The 16,718-nt window shown below is 32.5% G+C and overlaps 1 protein-coding gene and 1 pseudogene across 1 annotated transcript; both read left to right on the top strand.

Annotated features, from left to right (window-relative positions):
• Positions 1-3,460: 3,460 nt before the first annotated feature.
• LOC125862791 (putative late blight resistance protein homolog R1B-23) lies at positions 3,461-7,291 on the top strand (annotated as a pseudogene).
• Positions 7,292-11,711: 4,420 nt separating this feature from the next.
• On the top strand, positions 11,712-14,963 carry LOC125862409 (transcription factor bHLH62-like). The gene is made up of 8 exons (XM_049542463.1): positions 11,712-12,470; positions 12,830-12,982; positions 13,105-13,170; positions 13,299-13,367; positions 13,495-13,566; positions 13,714-13,896; positions 14,115-14,196; positions 14,505-14,963. The coding sequence occupies exons 1-8, from the start codon at positions 11,892-11,894 to the stop codon at positions 14,540-14,542; spliced, it is 1,242 nt and encodes a 413-aa protein (XP_049398420.1). The 5' UTR covers positions 11,712-11,891; the 3' UTR covers positions 14,543-14,963.
• Positions 14,964-16,718: the final 1,755 nt, after the last annotated feature.

Below are 16,718 nucleotides of genomic sequence, written 5' to 3'. Positions count from 1 at the left end.
AGAATATTGGTGTAGATACACGTAATGAAATTTTGGGTATGGTGGACACATTTACGAGATGCCGCGTTCTCTGATAACACTGTGGAAACAGGACAAAATTGTTTTGTTTGCTTCATGTCACTAGATAATCTTGAAACCAAGATAATATATCAAACCAATAAAAAAAAATTTAAATATTTATAATTATTTAAATTTTGAGAATCAGATGAATCTTGATTGATTTTATTTTATAAATGCACCCATATCTCTTCCGCCACAAATTCCTATAAAAGTCGCCGCAAAAAGACTATTTTGGTGGCAACTAAAGTAGCCGCTAATTTCTATTAAAAAAAGTATGTATTAGTGGCAACTTAAACCGCCGCTAATTCCTATAAAAAAAAGTCGCAGCAAAAAAGTATGTATCAGTGGAAACTAAATCCGCTGCAAAAAGAAAGTAGTAGTCGCACCTAAAACCGCCACTAATTCCTGTAAAAGTCGCTGCAAAAAGACTGTTTTAGTGGCAACTAAAACCGCCACTAATTCCTATAAATGTTGCCACAAAAAGAATGTATTAGTGGCAACTAGATCCGCCGCTAATTTCTATAAAAGTCGTCGCAAAAAGAAAGTATTAGTCCCAACTAAAACCGCCACTAATTCCTATAAAAATCGACACAAAAGATGTATTAGTGAATGGCAACTAGATCCGCCGCTAATTCCATTAAAAGTCGCCGCAAAAGAAAGTATTAGTCTCAACTAAAACCGCTACTAATTCCTGTAAAAGTCGCCGCAAAAGAAAGTATTAGTCTCAACTAAAACCGCTACTAATTCCTGTAAAAGTCGCCGCAAAAAGACTGTTTTAGTGGCAACTAAAATCGCCACAAAAAGTGTGTATTTGTAGCAATTAAACCGCCACTAATTCCCATAAAAGTCGCCGCAAAAAGACTGTTTTAGTGGCAACTAAAACCGCCACTAAATCAAATAATAGTGGACGCTAAAAGTTTGTATTAGTGGCAACTAAAACCGCCGCTAAATGCTATGAATGTCGCTGCAGTAAGTGAGTATTTGTGGCAACTAAAACCGCCACTAATTCCCATAAAAGTCGCCACAATAAGTATTTATTAGTGGCAACTAAAACCGCCACTAAATCCAATAATAGTGGATGCTAAAAGTTTGTATTAGTGGCAACTAAAACCGCCGCTAAATGCTATGAATGTCGCCGCAGTAAGTGAGGATTTGTGGCAACTAAAACCGCCACTAATTCCCATAAAAGTCGCCACAAAAAGTATTTATTAGTGGCAACTAAAACCGCCACTAACAAAATTATTATTTTAGTGGCAACTAAAACAACCACTCAATCAAATAACGTCCCTGTTAAAAGTAAGTATTTGGAGCAACTTAATCCGACGGTATTTCAAATAACACTTGCCGTTAAAAGATAGTATTAGTAGCAACCAAAACCGCCACTAATAGCTATAAAAGTCGTTGTTTGTTGTTGCGGCAACTAAATCCGCCACTAGTTCAAATAACAATTGCCGTTAAAAGATAGTATTAGTGGCGGGTTTGCCACTAATACCTATAAAAGTAGTCACAAAAAGTTTGTTGTTGCGGCAACTGAATCCGCCACTAAATGAAAATAGTCACCGCTATAAGATAGTAGTAGCACTTAATTATATAACAGTCGCCGCAAAAAGTTTGTTTCAGTGGCAACTATAACCGCCACTAAATCATATAAAAGTTGCCGCTAAAATCATCTATTAGTGGCAACTGAAACCGCCATTTATTCATGTAAGAGTTGCCGCTAAAAGTAACTATTCGTGGCAACAAAAATCGCCACTAATTCTTGTAACAGTCGCCGAAAAGGAAGTTTTAGAGGCAATTAAAATTGGCACTAAATCTAATAACAGTTGCCGCTAAAAGTGGCAACCAGTACCGCCACTAAATCATATAAAAGTCGCCGCTAAATTCTAGTTTAATAAAATGTTACTTAGTATGTACTGTCCTAGTATCAAACATCTGAGTTCAAAATTCATAACAGATTCTTTTAGTCTCCTACTTTTAAGAGAAGATGTCTTGGGAACGTGTTCAACAACTTTCCGATATGTTAAAACTTCCCTAAAACTTCAATAGATAGTGTCATGCTCTTTACACTGGAACGCGAATTCTATGATATTTTCATTAGCTTGCAGAGCTTCACAGATGAATCTAACATGCTGGATGTCACTCGGAAAATCCAAACTCTATTTCAAGATGCTGTATTTGACCTTTCTCCACTGTACCTAACTGAGTACTTTGATCTCTATGCCTCTGAGGTGCAAAGCAAGATTTTGTTGACCAAGAGGGAAATTAGAGCCAAATACTCCTTTCCTAAAATATCATTACAACTTCCAGCCAAGTTTGTTAAGGATATCATCCCTTCTGTGCTAGTGACCACCCTTAGGTCAATGTAGCTATGCGAAAAGCAATAGATCCCATGAATGCTAGAACATTTGGAAGTTTTATCATCCTTAGTAGCTGAAATCCATACTGTATCACTCGTCGAAGCCAGAGATTGATCTAAGGATTGATTGAGGATTCATTTTTTGAGTGATTCTATACTCTTAATTGTTTAGTTCCTTATATTGTGCTCCTTGCAAGTTGAACTATAAATTATATATATGAATTGTCTTTAGTATTTCTAGACTTTTGAATTCTCCTTTTAATAGATACTCTTTGATTTGTGAACTATAAACATATTGCAGCACTTTTATTTACAGTTTTCTTGTGTGATTATTCAGATCTAATGATTGTTTGAGCTTCTCTTATCAGTTTTTTCTCCCCTCCCTAGGAGATCCCACTCTTTTTGTTCTCTTGGTGACTCGAACTCATAACGTTTTATCATCTGAGCAACTCCCTCTTATCAGTTACATATTAAGAAAAGGCTTAATAGTTCAGGATCCCCTGAACTTCACACCTTTTGTTTGGTGTACACCTAAACTATTCTAAATGGCCTAGTCTCAGCAAGTAGCTCTCTTTATAGTTAGTCGAAACACTTCCAAGAATAGAACTCTGTTACTTCCTAGATTATAAGTCTAGCTTTCGGAATAGGGCCAAGCTGGCTGCCCCTTATTTCATACTTCTTATCTTAATAATAAAGGTGAGTCATCCTAGGATTAGCAGTCAGAGAGAGAATGTTGAGTTCACACGGGACACTAGCTGTTAATTAATCGGTTCAACTAATTAATCATGTCATCAAGTTGCTTTTAGTGTATAATTATGAATTGTTTATCTTATAATGTGGGCAATAATGGAGTAGCATATTAAGATATATTATGCTTTTGCCAATTCAAAATTGATTTTTAAGCTTATGTATGTGGCCCTACACTTGAGAAACCAGTGTGTTGTACAGTTGATAAAATGTTGCTTAGTATGTAATGTCTTAGTATCAAACATCTGAGTTCAAAATTCATCACAGATTCTTTTAGTCACCTACTTTTGATAGAAGATGTCTTGGGAACGTATTCAACAACTTTCCGAAATGTTAAACTTCCCTAAAACTTCAATAGATAGTGTCATGCTCTTTACACTGGAACGCGAATTCTATGATATTTTCATTAGCTTGCAGAGCTTCACAGATGAACCTAACATGCTGGATATCACCCGGAAAATCCAAACTCTATTTCAAGATGCTGTATTAGACCTTTCTCCGCTGTACCTAACCGAGTACTTTGATTTCTATGCCTCTGAGGTGCAAAACAAGATTTTGTTGACCAAGAGGGAAATTAGAGCCAAATACTCCTTTCCCAAAATATCATTACAACTTTCAGCCAAGTTTGTTAGGGATATCATCCCTTCTGTGCTAGAGAATATTGATGGTCTAGTGAAGATTCATGATCCATATTCACCTCTTTATGTTCCCGAAACAGTTGTGGAACATATAGAAAATGTTTCAAAGGAATTGAAATTGCTGCTAAATTTTGTCTGCTTTGTTGCAGAGAGGTTCATAGAGCCTCAGAGCCAACATCATGTTAATATCTTCACTCATGTTTTAGCTGTGTCCGGCCACATATCAACGCTTATCTGGTTGTATTTACCAGACTTGGCTCCAGAGCAAATGAATGTTATGCTTTCTGATTTCTTGCGAATGAGGATTAAGCCGATTCAATCATGCATCCGAAAGATCTATGTTAATGTCTTGCTATCATTAAAGTCGACAATATAATCAGGATGGTGTACCAACATCGGAAGTGAGGATGCAATTGACAGTGAAGGCAGGTTTTTGGAGACCATTGTACACAATTTGGTGGAGGTGCCAACTAATAGTAACTCTAGTCAGAGAGTTGCTTTGAAGGATCACTTGGAAATCCTTCAAAAGATGCTCAACCTTTTGAGAGCCAATATCTTCCGTGTGCCAATAAAAGATCTTGAATTTCTTCTTCGAGATATAGAGATTGCGGTTATTGATGTTGGACTTCTGGTATACTCATTATATGAAGATGAGGCACCGGGAGGAGTGAACCTCACACAAGTGCTTGATTTTTCAAGCAACATTCAACGTCTAAGCATAGCCATCTACCTCACCATTCGGAAGGTGTTCCAATCTAATTTGCCTAGGATTCATGGACTAGGCTATGTTGATTGCCTTTTAAACAACCTGAAGAAATTCCAAATCCTCCACTCAGATTCACTAGCTTCTGTCATGGACAAACTTCAATCAATTCAGAAGGAATTTGAGAGCTTGCAACCTTTTCTACAGGCTGATGCAGAAGAGCGACACAATGACCTTGACGAAATTCAACATTGTGCTACACAATTGATTGGCAAAGCACATGAGGTGGAATACATAGTTGATGCTTGTATAAGTGAAGAAGCTCCTGTCTGGTGCCTCGAGCATTGGATCTTACATATCATGGAGGAGATTACTCTTATCAGAGAGGTAGCAGAGATTCGTGAAAAGAAAATGGATTTGGATGCATTGAACACTGTCCCAGTTAATACATCAAATTTGGCAAGGTCTCCAATGATGAATGAAGAAATTATTGGTTTTGAGGATGTCATAGAAAAGTTAAGAGACCAACTAATAAAAGGCACGAAAGGGCGAGATGTAATCTCAGTTGTTGGTATGCCAGGTCTAGGCAAGACAACTTTGGCCTACAGACTCTACTATGACAGGTTAGTCGCTTCTCACTTTGACATTCGTGCACAGTGTTGTGTGTCTCAAGTATATTCACGTAAGGACTTATTAATAGCAATTTTACGTGATGCTATCAGTGAGAACTTTGAGTGTAGAGAAAAACAAGCTGATGAATTAGCTGATCAGCTTCGCAAAACTTTATTTTCCAAAAGATATCTTATCGTTATTGATGATATGTGGGAAACCAGTGTGTGGGATGATCTAATAGGTTGTTTCCATGATGCCAATAAAGGGAGTAGAATTATTCTAACAACGTGAAATCATAAAGTTGCCATGTACACCAGATTTCAAAGTGATCCCCTTCCGCTTCGTATGTTTAACAATGATGAAAGTTGGGAGTTTCTCCGAAAAAAAGTGTTTGGTGAAGAAAGTTTCTCTCCACTCCTAACAGAAATAGGGCAACAAATAGCAAAAAAGTGTGGTCAACTGCCTCTTTCAGTTGTTTTGGTGGCTGGTATTCTGGCTGAGATGGAGAAGAAAGTAGAATGTTGGGAACAATTGGTCAACAATTTAGGTCCTCACATTCATGAAGACTCAAGGGCCGTTATAGAACAAAGTTATCAGATTTTACCCTATCGCTTGAGACCTTGCTTTCTTTACTTTGGAGCACTTTTAGAGGATAGTGTGATTAGTGTACCGAAGTTAACACAGTTGTGGATCTCAGAAAGATTCGTAAAAAGTTGTGAAGGCAAGAGCTTGGAGGATATAGCAGAAGGCTATTTGGAAAATCTTATTGGAAGAAATCTAGTGATGGGAACTAAGAGGAGTTCTTGTGGTAAGATCAAAGCATGTCGCATTCATGACCTATTGCATGATTTCTGCAAGGAGAGAGCAAAGGACGATATGCGTCTCCTATGGCAAATATGGTAATATACCAATCGTTGCTACTCTTTTCGCTCAAACTAATTAAGTGTTCAAGTTATAATTTTACTAATTTCTGTATAGATTTGCAGGGATCAAAATGCCAATCCATCTTCTCGCCTTTCTGGTCACAAGCAACTAGCTCATCGCATGTGCATTTATGGTGAAGGGTATCGTTCTGGAGATTGGAGCTCGTGCTTGTCACATGTTGTCTCTATAATTTTGCATAACAATCGCCTTTCATTTGGCCTCGAATCCCACCTTTTTCACAGCTTAAAGTTTCTAAAAGTGTTAGATATGGAGTTCACTAGAATTAGTTCTTTCTCATTTGATCTAGTCTGCCTCAGGTATTTTGCTGCAGAAACGTCTCACTTTTCAAACGAAGCCGGTTGTCGGGAACTTGAAACTCTGAAATTAAAATCTCTCAATGGGATGTCACTACCCATTACACTCTGGGAGATGGATAAATTGAGACATGTGCATATTTCCAATTGCAACTTCACCAGTGAAATTGCAAAAGAATTGATCAAGAACTCGAAAGACCTTCATGATCTGAAAACTCTTTCTGCTCCATGTTTTTCGTGTGCTCAGGAAGCGGAATTGATTTTGAGAAAAACACCTAATCTTCGGGAACTGAGATGCAAAGTCAAGTGTGTTAGCAACTTTCAGTACTACGTATTGAACTTTCCAGCATTCATCTTATCTACACACCTGACATTATAACAATCCCCTTCTGCATCTCCGCGCCAAATCTCACAAACTTGACACTGAAGAACTTTTACCTACATTGTCAGCATTTATCAGAAATTGGTTCACTTCAGAACCTTCAAGTGCTCAAACTGAAAGGTATTTCCTTTGAAACTTGTAAATGGGAAGTGCGCGATGGCGAGTTCCCTCAGCTCAGAGACTTGAAATTACATGCTGGACAAGCTCACTTTGAAGAATGGACTGTTGCGGAGGATTCCTTTCCTAACCTTGAACGCTTGGTTTTGAGTGATTGCGAATTTCTTAAGGAGATTCCTTCATGTTTCGGAGACATCTCTTCTCTGAAGTCCATTGAGGTAAGGAATTGCAATGAAAATGTTGACAAGTCGGCGAGGGATATCAGGGAAACACAAGTTGAAGATTATCAGAATTCCAAGTTCGAGATCTTTATCCACCAGACAGAACAACAATTCATCAGGTACACAAATCATAAAATTCAACTACGAACATTCACAGTCTCATTTCAAAACTCTGAATTCAATTCTTATGTTTCTCTAACTTCCTTTTTAAAGGTAAAAGTTTTTGAAATAGCACCAAGGTTTAAAATACTATTTATGTGCACCGCGACTAATTCTACAGGTACCTACTACTACCTCCAACCAACACAGTTACCGGATAACTCTGTCCAAGCCAAACCGATGGAAAGAAATCACCTAATGACTTCATCCCATGAGGTCTTAGGTTCAAAAGCACTAGGTGATGGCGGACAAAGTTACCTAGTACCTATGCTACTGGAAAGTAGCAAGTACCTCTTGGAATTAGTCGAAGTGCGTGCAATATTATCCGAATACAATGTTAATCTTACAAACATTTACCATGCAATTGTCTTTCATTTTAACTTGTTATCTAGAGAGTGTTCCAGCTAGTGTTTTAGATGGTTTTCGTCATATATGTTTGAGAACAGTGTGTCGTAGAAGGTGGAAAGGACATCTCTGAGTCATTTGTGTAACGCCAGGGATACAAATAGGCATTGACGAAGGCCTTTACATGTTCTATAAAATCTCATACCTGATTTGATATGTTTTATTTGAGCCTAGGGTCTATCGAAAACAACCACTAGGCTGCGTATACTCCACCCTCCTAAGACCCCGCTTGTAGGATTACATTGGGTATGTTGTTGTTGTTGTAGTAGTACACATTTTTAAACAATTAACTTATTGGAACCTTTTCTTTTTTAACAGATTATGAAGATCAGAGCTGTATCAGTAGCAGTTAGAAGATCAGTATGCATTTTCTTTTATTAGCTTAATAAATTCTGTATACATTAGTTGTTGCATTTCATTGTAAACTAGTATTTTTCATAGTTTAATTCAATTACAAAATGTTGTTACATGGAAGGAGAATTTTGGCGTAGCTGATAAAGTTTTTGTCATGTGACTAAGAGGTCATGTATGAGTTCGAGCTATGGAAACAACTTCTTGCAGAAATTCAGGGTAAAACTCCGTACAATAGACCGTTGTGATTCAGTCTTCTCTGCACCCCACACATAGCGATAGCTTAATGCATCAGATCGGACTGCTTTTGTATTTCTTCCAATGCTTGCCACCCAAACCCTATCCTATTTTGGTCTTGATCAAAGTAGGTCAAGGGCGTCAGTAGCTACTTAAATAGTCTCATTCAAGAGTTTAATCTCCTTATTTCTTTTTGTGACTAAGATCCCATTCAAAAAGCCTTTCATCATATCACTCTTTGATAGCTATATATAGTTACGGAGTTCACACATTAGCTAAACTATTGATACACTCATCGTTTACATCATAAACATAATAGTATCTATTTTTCTAGTTTTTATGCTTTCGCACCTCAATGTCGATAGGGACCATTGCTCATGAAATAAAATAAAAGTTAAAGTAACCATCCCTAAAATTATCTAAATTTGTAGACCACAAGTTACCTTTATGTACCTTTTTTGCTAACTTTAATGAGTCAGAAGTAACTTGTTTTCTGATCTTTTAATCTACTATTTTGACTTTAAGGTTATAATTCATTTGTTTATTTGTCTCTTTTAATTAAAAAGTTAAAGAAATCTGGCAATAATTGAGTACTAAAATAAGATGTCTTAAAATTAAATTATTGCAATTAAAAATCTAATAATATCTGACACTCCTGTCTGAATTTGAATTAATTAAATCAAATAAAAAAAATCTAATCCTTGCTTAATCATTCATATTATTTACAAAAATGATTTTTTTTTCAAACTCTGATTAAAGAAGAAACTTTGTGTTCTTTCTTTGTTTTGTATTGAATTATTTTCAAAAATTAATCTTTGTTATCTTTAATAATATTTTTCTAAATTGATGTCTTATATATCATATAGTAGTTTTATATAATTAAAAAAATCAGTGATGAATACAACTAATAATAATCAACTATTCGATGTTGGAGATATAATTGAATAAATAAAAATATGTTTTCTTTAACTGCTTAAACTTTTGAATAAAGTGAGATAGAACTTCATGAAACAAAAACTTCAAATAAGTAAACCATTGCACATTTATCGCTACGTTGAGCAAGGGCACAAAATTGAAATATAATCAATAAACTCATATAAAAGGGTGTATTTGAATTATTAGTATCTGAGTATTGAATTAACGATTTGAAAGTGTTTCAGATTTTATAAATAATGGATCACTACCATCGCCACAACCTACCAATGGTAGTCTTTGTTGGCAATAAAATAACATTTGATGAGTTCAGACCGTTGAATGAGAAGTCACTAGTGGAGTTCATAAAAGCTACTCACTGAATAAATGATTAATCGATAACCTAATCCAAACTCTATGAATAATCATTATTGAACTTAACTAATTGATATCTTATTGATTCGATAGCAATTTGATACATATAAAATTAGATTAAGCACCCTAACATTGAAGAAGGAGGAATATTAATTTATTTTAAAAAGAAAAATTAAAAGAAAAAAATCTATGAAAAAAATACTTGAGGCATGTGGCCATCACTCCAACAATTTCAAAATCATTTTTTTAAAAAAAGATTAAAATAAAATAGAGCAATAATTATTTTTAAAAAAAAAAAAAAACTAGTAAGAAGAGACATAACGACTCTGTTGTTATTTTCTATTCACATAATTCTACATTCATGTTGTAATTTATTTTTCTTTCAACCAAACACAATTAATTTTTCAAACTAAGAAAATATTTTATTCAATTTATTACACAACTATTTTACTTGGCAAACACAATAATTGTCAACAACTCTCTGACACTTCCATTTCATTGAATGTATAGTCAGTTGCAAAACTCACACCTTCGTTTTAATTTGTTTATCTAATTTTAATTTATACAAAAAAATTAAAAATAAATAATATTCTTAAATATTATGATTTTAAACCGTAGATATGTAAAATATATCAAAATATCTATTAATTTATGATCTTAAATATGTCAGGTAGAAAATTGATATTAAATAGAACAAATACTTAAAAATTTCTAAGGGATCTTTTATTTATTTGTGATCTCCACTTTTCTCCATGTTCCACTTGATTAATTAATAATTAAACCAAAACCTCTGACTCATCCTTTCTTTAATTAATTAATTAATTAATTAAAAAGATCCTTTTTAGAGAATTAACCAGGGAAAAATAGTTATTTTCTTTAATTTAACTTTTTTAACTGGTTATTAATCATTAATGGTACTAAACACCATATTAGACAAAAATGCCAGAGTATAACAGGGTTTTTTTTGCCTGTATATACTAACCACCACAATCCTATTTCCTAGCAGCTCCACACACAAAAAGTTTTTTTTCTAATATTATTATTAATATATTATATGTTATTTATTTAAACTTGTATAGTTTGTTTGATAGTCGAGTTTAAATAATGAAACATGATCGGTGATGATTTATATGCATGTATGTCGATTCCAACTTATTTAGAACGAGACATAATTGTTGTTCTTTTGGTTTAGTATAATCGGAATTTAGCTAATTTCTAAGAGATGTCCTATCGGAATTTGGCTTGTCTGAAATGTTATCGACAAATTAACCAAATTTTGACAAATTCAAGTTAAAAATTAGAAATTTTCTGATAGTGAATCAAAATGAAGGTTATCGTCCTTTCACCTGAATATGAACTCTCAAAATGAAAAATAGGGGCGGAGCTAATAAGGGCTAAAAACCTGAAAGGTTCATCTCAATTTCTTTCGATAGAAAACTACACTATTTATATATGATTAAAATTACTTTTTATGTCGAACACTTTTAACTTCTTCATATTTTGAATTTTTCATTGAAAATTCTGACTTCGCCACCACGTATTATTCACATCACCATCTAACAAACAAAACATCAGCAAGTTTGACCTTAAAGGTCCGGCACTCTCTAAACAGACAACTCCGTCACCGATCACCTCCGCACCGCCGCCGATTTTTACGGACTTTTTGTTTTGAGATTTTTTTTGTATATTATATAGTTATATATACACATTACATATGCACACTTGCAAAAATAATTAAGAAAAAATAAACATCATATACTATATAATGAAAAATACATATATTTAAATATTAATCAAAATTTATATAATTTGACTTTTAAAAAGTGAAACGTGACAAGTAAAAATGAATGTAAGGAGTAGTTATAAGTCACTTGATTCTATGACTAATTCTTATATATCAGTGTATAGAACTTAAACTCATAAATGAAATGAAGCAATAAGAATATTATTCATATACTAACGTAGATAAATTATTCTTATGTATTCAAATTTTGATGGACAGAATCACCTAATATTTATATAGCGGATTATAGCGACTATCTTATAAATTTAGCTGAAGTATATACAAACTGACTTGAACATCACGGCCATCTTTAAATATAAAACATTTTTTATTCTAATTTGAAAAGGTCATGCACACATTTCACTTTCTTTATCTTCTCCACTTTGTTTCCTTTCCACTTTCCTACACTTTCCTCTCTATTTTCCTTTCCCTTTTCATTTAAGTGAAATTCAAATACCAAAAGTCACAATCACCTTTTTTTTTTCTTTGTTTTAACTAAATTCTTCTTGTAGTTTTCACTTTTTTCAATTACAATTTGTGGGGTTTTGTTTTCTTGATTTAATTTGTTAGTCACTTCACATCACACATGTACTAAATGGACAAGAAAAATTTGTTCTTGAACAATGTCAACACAATGAATGAGTTGAATTGTACTAGTACTAATTTTTACAATCCTAATTGGGAGAATTCTTCAATGGATTATCAAAATGACAATATTTTGTCTAGTAATAGCAACAATTTTGGTGATAATTTTGGTGAAATTTCACCAAATTCTTTTGTTGATAGTAATAACAATTCTTGTTATACTACTCCATTGAATTCTCCTCCAAGACTCAATCTTTCCAACTTTGATCATCAAATCAAGGGAAATTTTCCAAATATTAGTAATAATTTGCCACATTTTTCTACTAATCTTGGAAATTTTTCTTGTTTTGGTGGCAACAATTTGGTTGGCAATGAAACAAACTTTGTCCAAAATTTGGAAAGTAGTAAACTTTCAAGAAATAAGTATGTCAAAGAAAGTGAATTTGGAGATTCAAGAGAGAATTCTTCAATTTCTCAACAAATCCAACTTGAAGAAATTGGAATTAAATGTCAAAATGATACAAATTCCAAGAAGGGGAAATCAATTCCAAAGAGGAAAGCTAAAGAAATCACTACCAAGGATGATAATGTAATTATAATTAAACTCTCTTTTTTCAATTCTTGATTTTGATATGATTTCAGTTATATACACTGATAGTATAAAAACAAAAAATGTTGTGCATGTGTCAGATCCTCAAAAAATGCACCTGATGACATTTTTGAAAAATTTGAACAGCATAATTTACAAATAAAGTGACTTTATTGTGATCATCCATTCATAGAATTTTACAATCATTGAATCAATCCTATTTTCTATTGTTAAGATTGGGAACTGAACCAAGAATTCTCTTTCTTCATCATCAATCGAATCATTGTTCGTGACTCAGGATTCTGTTTTATCATCAATCCAATCTCTGTTCACGTTTTTCATTACTCAATTCTATGCAGGTTTCAACACAAAACAATGAATCAAGTTCCAAAAGAGTCAAATCTGATGACAAAAATGAAGAAAATCAAAAGCCTCAAGAACCATTAAAGGATTATATTCATGTTAGAGCTAGAAGGGGTCAAGCCACAGATGCACATAGTCTTGCTGAAAGGGTATTTTTTTAATTTAGAAAAAATAATTAAATTTTGTTAATTCTTTCTGAATTTTTTTAAAAATTGTTTTGATATATTTATATTTTATTTTTTTTGACTTAATTCTTTTGAATATTGGATAGGTGAGAAGAGAGAAAATTGGTGAAAGAATGAAGTTTTTACAAGATCTTGTACCTGGCTGCAATAAAGTAAATAGTGCTTTTACTTGCTTTATTTATTATTGATGACATGGACATTTTTACCTTTTTCCGTTGATTTTAAGAGAAAATATACAAAATTTTGATATGGTATTTTCATTTTTTTAATTATTATTTAGGTGACTGGAAAAGCTGTGATGCTTGATGAGATTATTAACTATGTACAATCCCTACAATGTCAAGTTGAGGTAAATTACTTATATTTTATTTTTTGTTTTAGAGTTTTCAAAAATTCGTCGAAAATTGACTTGTTTGTAATTAGCGATTTTTTGATAGTAACTAAGTTGAATTCAATATTTGTGTACATTCATGTAGTTCCTCTCGATGAAGTTATCTAATATGAATCCAACAACTGACTTCAACGCGGAATCTCTTACATCTAAGAATGTAAGTCATACAACTCATAATATTATTCACACTATTAGTACATTTTAAGTCGTTGTACGTAGTAGCTTAATTACATGCCTTCATTTTTTGAGTTGTTAATCTATCTTGTACTTGATCTGATAGCATAAAATTTCTTTTGCACGTTAGATGTTTCAATCCGTCGGATCATTGCATCATAACATGAATTCATCAGAATCCACAATACAAGAATTTCCATATGGATTCCAATCTCAACAAGGGCCAAATTTACAGAGCTTCTTACCTAAAGAAACAGAATTTCCATTTAAAGTTAATCCTCATTTGGATGGTTTTGTGGAACAAACACCTCAGGTAATCAAGAATTGCTAGGAACGGTGATCTATGTTGCTCAGACTCTTCAAAAATGTTGTCATATCTGTGTCAAATTCTCCGAAAATGCATTACTTTTAAAGATTCTGACACACATTTTCAAAAAGTCCGAGTAACATAGGTTGTAGCAATAATGTTGTAAAAATATATTTTTTTCTAGTTTTACTCTTAAACAAGGTTGATTTGATTTATTTTTTTAGGTTGCAACATTCTTTGAAGATCATGATCTTCATAGTTTTATCCATATGGGGTTTGGCCAAATTCAAGCACAGAATTATCATGGTTAGTATATATATACTCTTATGAATTTAACTTATATACACAAACAACGGAACGATTCTTTACGCTAATTTGTTATGGTCCTCCAAAAATGTATTAGTCCGATATTGCTATACATTTTTGCTTATTAGTCCTCTGTTGTTATGTATTTTTGGAGGATGTGACATACATGCGATAGTTTTCATGCATTTTTGGAGAATCCAACACATATTTGACAGTATTTTTGAAAAGTCAGAACAATAGAAAACTAATTACTTGATGAGTGACATAATAGTGTAATTAAATCTAATATTTTGCCTTGTTGAATGTAGGCAATGTGCCCACAGCACAAATGAAGGCTGAACTATGAAGAAAAGACCATTTGATAAAACTTTAGTATTCGTTTGAGCCGAGAGTCTATTGGAAATAGTCTTTCTATCCTGTAAAGATCGATGGTGTGATGTATGCATACATCGACCTACTCTCTCCAGATCCCTCTTATAGGATTACACCGAGTATGCTGTTGTTCTTTGATTCAAGAAGGGGAAAAAAGAAGATGGAGCTCATTTTTCACTTCCAATTCTTGATTTGTTTAATGATTACTTTGGATAATCATGATGATTATCATTAATTATTACCCGTATGGGACTGTTATTTAATTAATAGGCAATTTCATACACCACATGGGGTGCATGTTACAACTCAAATTGATCACTTGTAAATTATTTTGTACTTAATTAATTAACAATGTAATTTTTATTACTAATTCATTGAGACTTTATGACATTGAATTTCCTTTTTTATTTTTCTCTGGCACATACCTACATTTTATTTTTGTTTTTCTCTGGGTGTCTTATATTCGTTTTGAAATCCAATTGATATTTCTACAAAAAGAGACTATATTTATTCATATACACATACATAAGGTGAAAATAAACAACATCACTATACATGTTACTTTTACTAGTAGTCTTATCTAAAAATTCATGATTCGAAATTTAAAACAATTTTTATTATTTTATTATTTTATTATATATATGATATTACGTCTATTTTATATTTCTTGTTCCCTTTATTTCAAGAAAAATTAATGAGTACTGAGTACGAGGATCAAATCTTCTAATTTTCGATTTTGATTTGGTCATTAGTTTCTTAATTCTTCAAAAGAAAAAACTAGATACTTATAAAAACATAAGAATTTGCAACAAATTACAAGTTTTTTACAATTAAATTTATTTAACCAATATATGGAAATTTTATTTGCCCCCAAATATTGATAGTTTCATATATTTATATAAAGTTAAACAAATTGATTAATATATTTCATTTTTAAAACACTATAATAAAAATGATTCTAGCAAAAAGAATAAATAAATATATAATACATATAAATCTTCCTATACTATAAAGTCAACTAGATTGGTGAGAAAAAGGTTGCAATTTTTTCCTTATTTAATTAAATTACTTTAATTATAGACTTTGATTCAAAAAAAGTTATGATGCTTAATCATGGCATTCCGTGATTAACTCCGGAAATAACGAAAACAATTAGGGTCCATAAATTAAAAAAGTATTTAAGAGTTTAAATTTATGCACTAATTAACTAAAAAATATATATTCAATTAATTAACTCACTTATAAGATAAATACATTTATAAATCTATGTACTCCATAAGCATTTAAAATATAATCTAATAAAAATGATGATTACTCTGCTATCACAAGTTAAACTACGTAAGCTAATAATGCAAACCAACTAAGAAAGTGATTTTTTAACCAGAAAGAAAATGATCAATTTAATAGATTAGTAATATTTTTTTCTTTCAAAAACAATAAAACACAATGAAAAAAGAAAAAAATAAAGTTGGTGAGTGATTATTTTACTTAATTAATAACTTCAACATGTCAGAGCAATAAGTAGTTAATTAATTACTGTTTCTTCGATAATTATAATTACAATGGCATTATGAATAATTTTTTGGAATTATCATACCTTCTATATCACTTTATATCTCTTTCTTTCAACTTAAGGTTTGGTATGACATTGACTTTAAGCGGTGGAATGATTGAGATTTTATTACCCTTAATTAGATATCATGAACATGAGTCAAGGGACGAATAACATTTTTGATAGGAAATATTTTACCCCGTCGTTAGATCCTTCGTGGCCTTATTTGGGACAATTTCGATTAATCGTATCGGTTAGTTTTGAATGTCAGATACAATAACAATAAAATAATATCCAATGTAATCTCGTAAATAGGGTCCGGAGAAGATAGGATGTGTGTAGATCTTAACTCTATCTTTGTGGGATAGAGAAGTTATTTCTAATAGACCCTCGGCTCAAAAGAAGAGTATTAGACGTGAGATTGCAAGAAAAATTAAACAATAAACTAGCAAAATATAAAACAACTGCAAGAACAGATAGTAATGCATACTGAAGAATAAAAAATTAGGTGAACGATAACTAAATAATACTACTTCAAAGGAGAAGAATATAGGAGGCGGCCAGCCCCTGCCTCTTCCACACAAACTAAACTAAGACA

Source organism: Solanum stenotomum, chromosome 4, assembly GCF_019186545.1.
Source record: "Solanum stenotomum isolate F172 chromosome 4, ASM1918654v1, whole genome shotgun sequence".
Classification (NCBI taxonomy): Eukaryota; Viridiplantae; Streptophyta; class Magnoliopsida; order Solanales; family Solanaceae; genus Solanum; species Solanum stenotomum.
The sequence above is the reverse complement of the archived record's forward strand: the minus strand, read 5'-3'. Positions and strand labels throughout refer to the sequence as shown.

Coding starts and splice junctions, on each gene's coding strand:
- LOC125862409 (XM_049542463.1), top strand. CDS start 11,892: ATGGACAAGAAAAATTTGTTCTTGAACAATGTCAACACAATGAATGAG. Junction 12,471..12,829: donor TCACTACCAAGGATGATAAT/GTAATTATAATT, acceptor AATTCTATGCAG/GTTTCAACACAAAACAATGA. Junction 12,983..13,104: donor CACATAGTCTTGCTGAAAGG/GTATTTTTTTAA, acceptor AATATTGGATAG/GTGAGAAGAGAGAAAATTGG.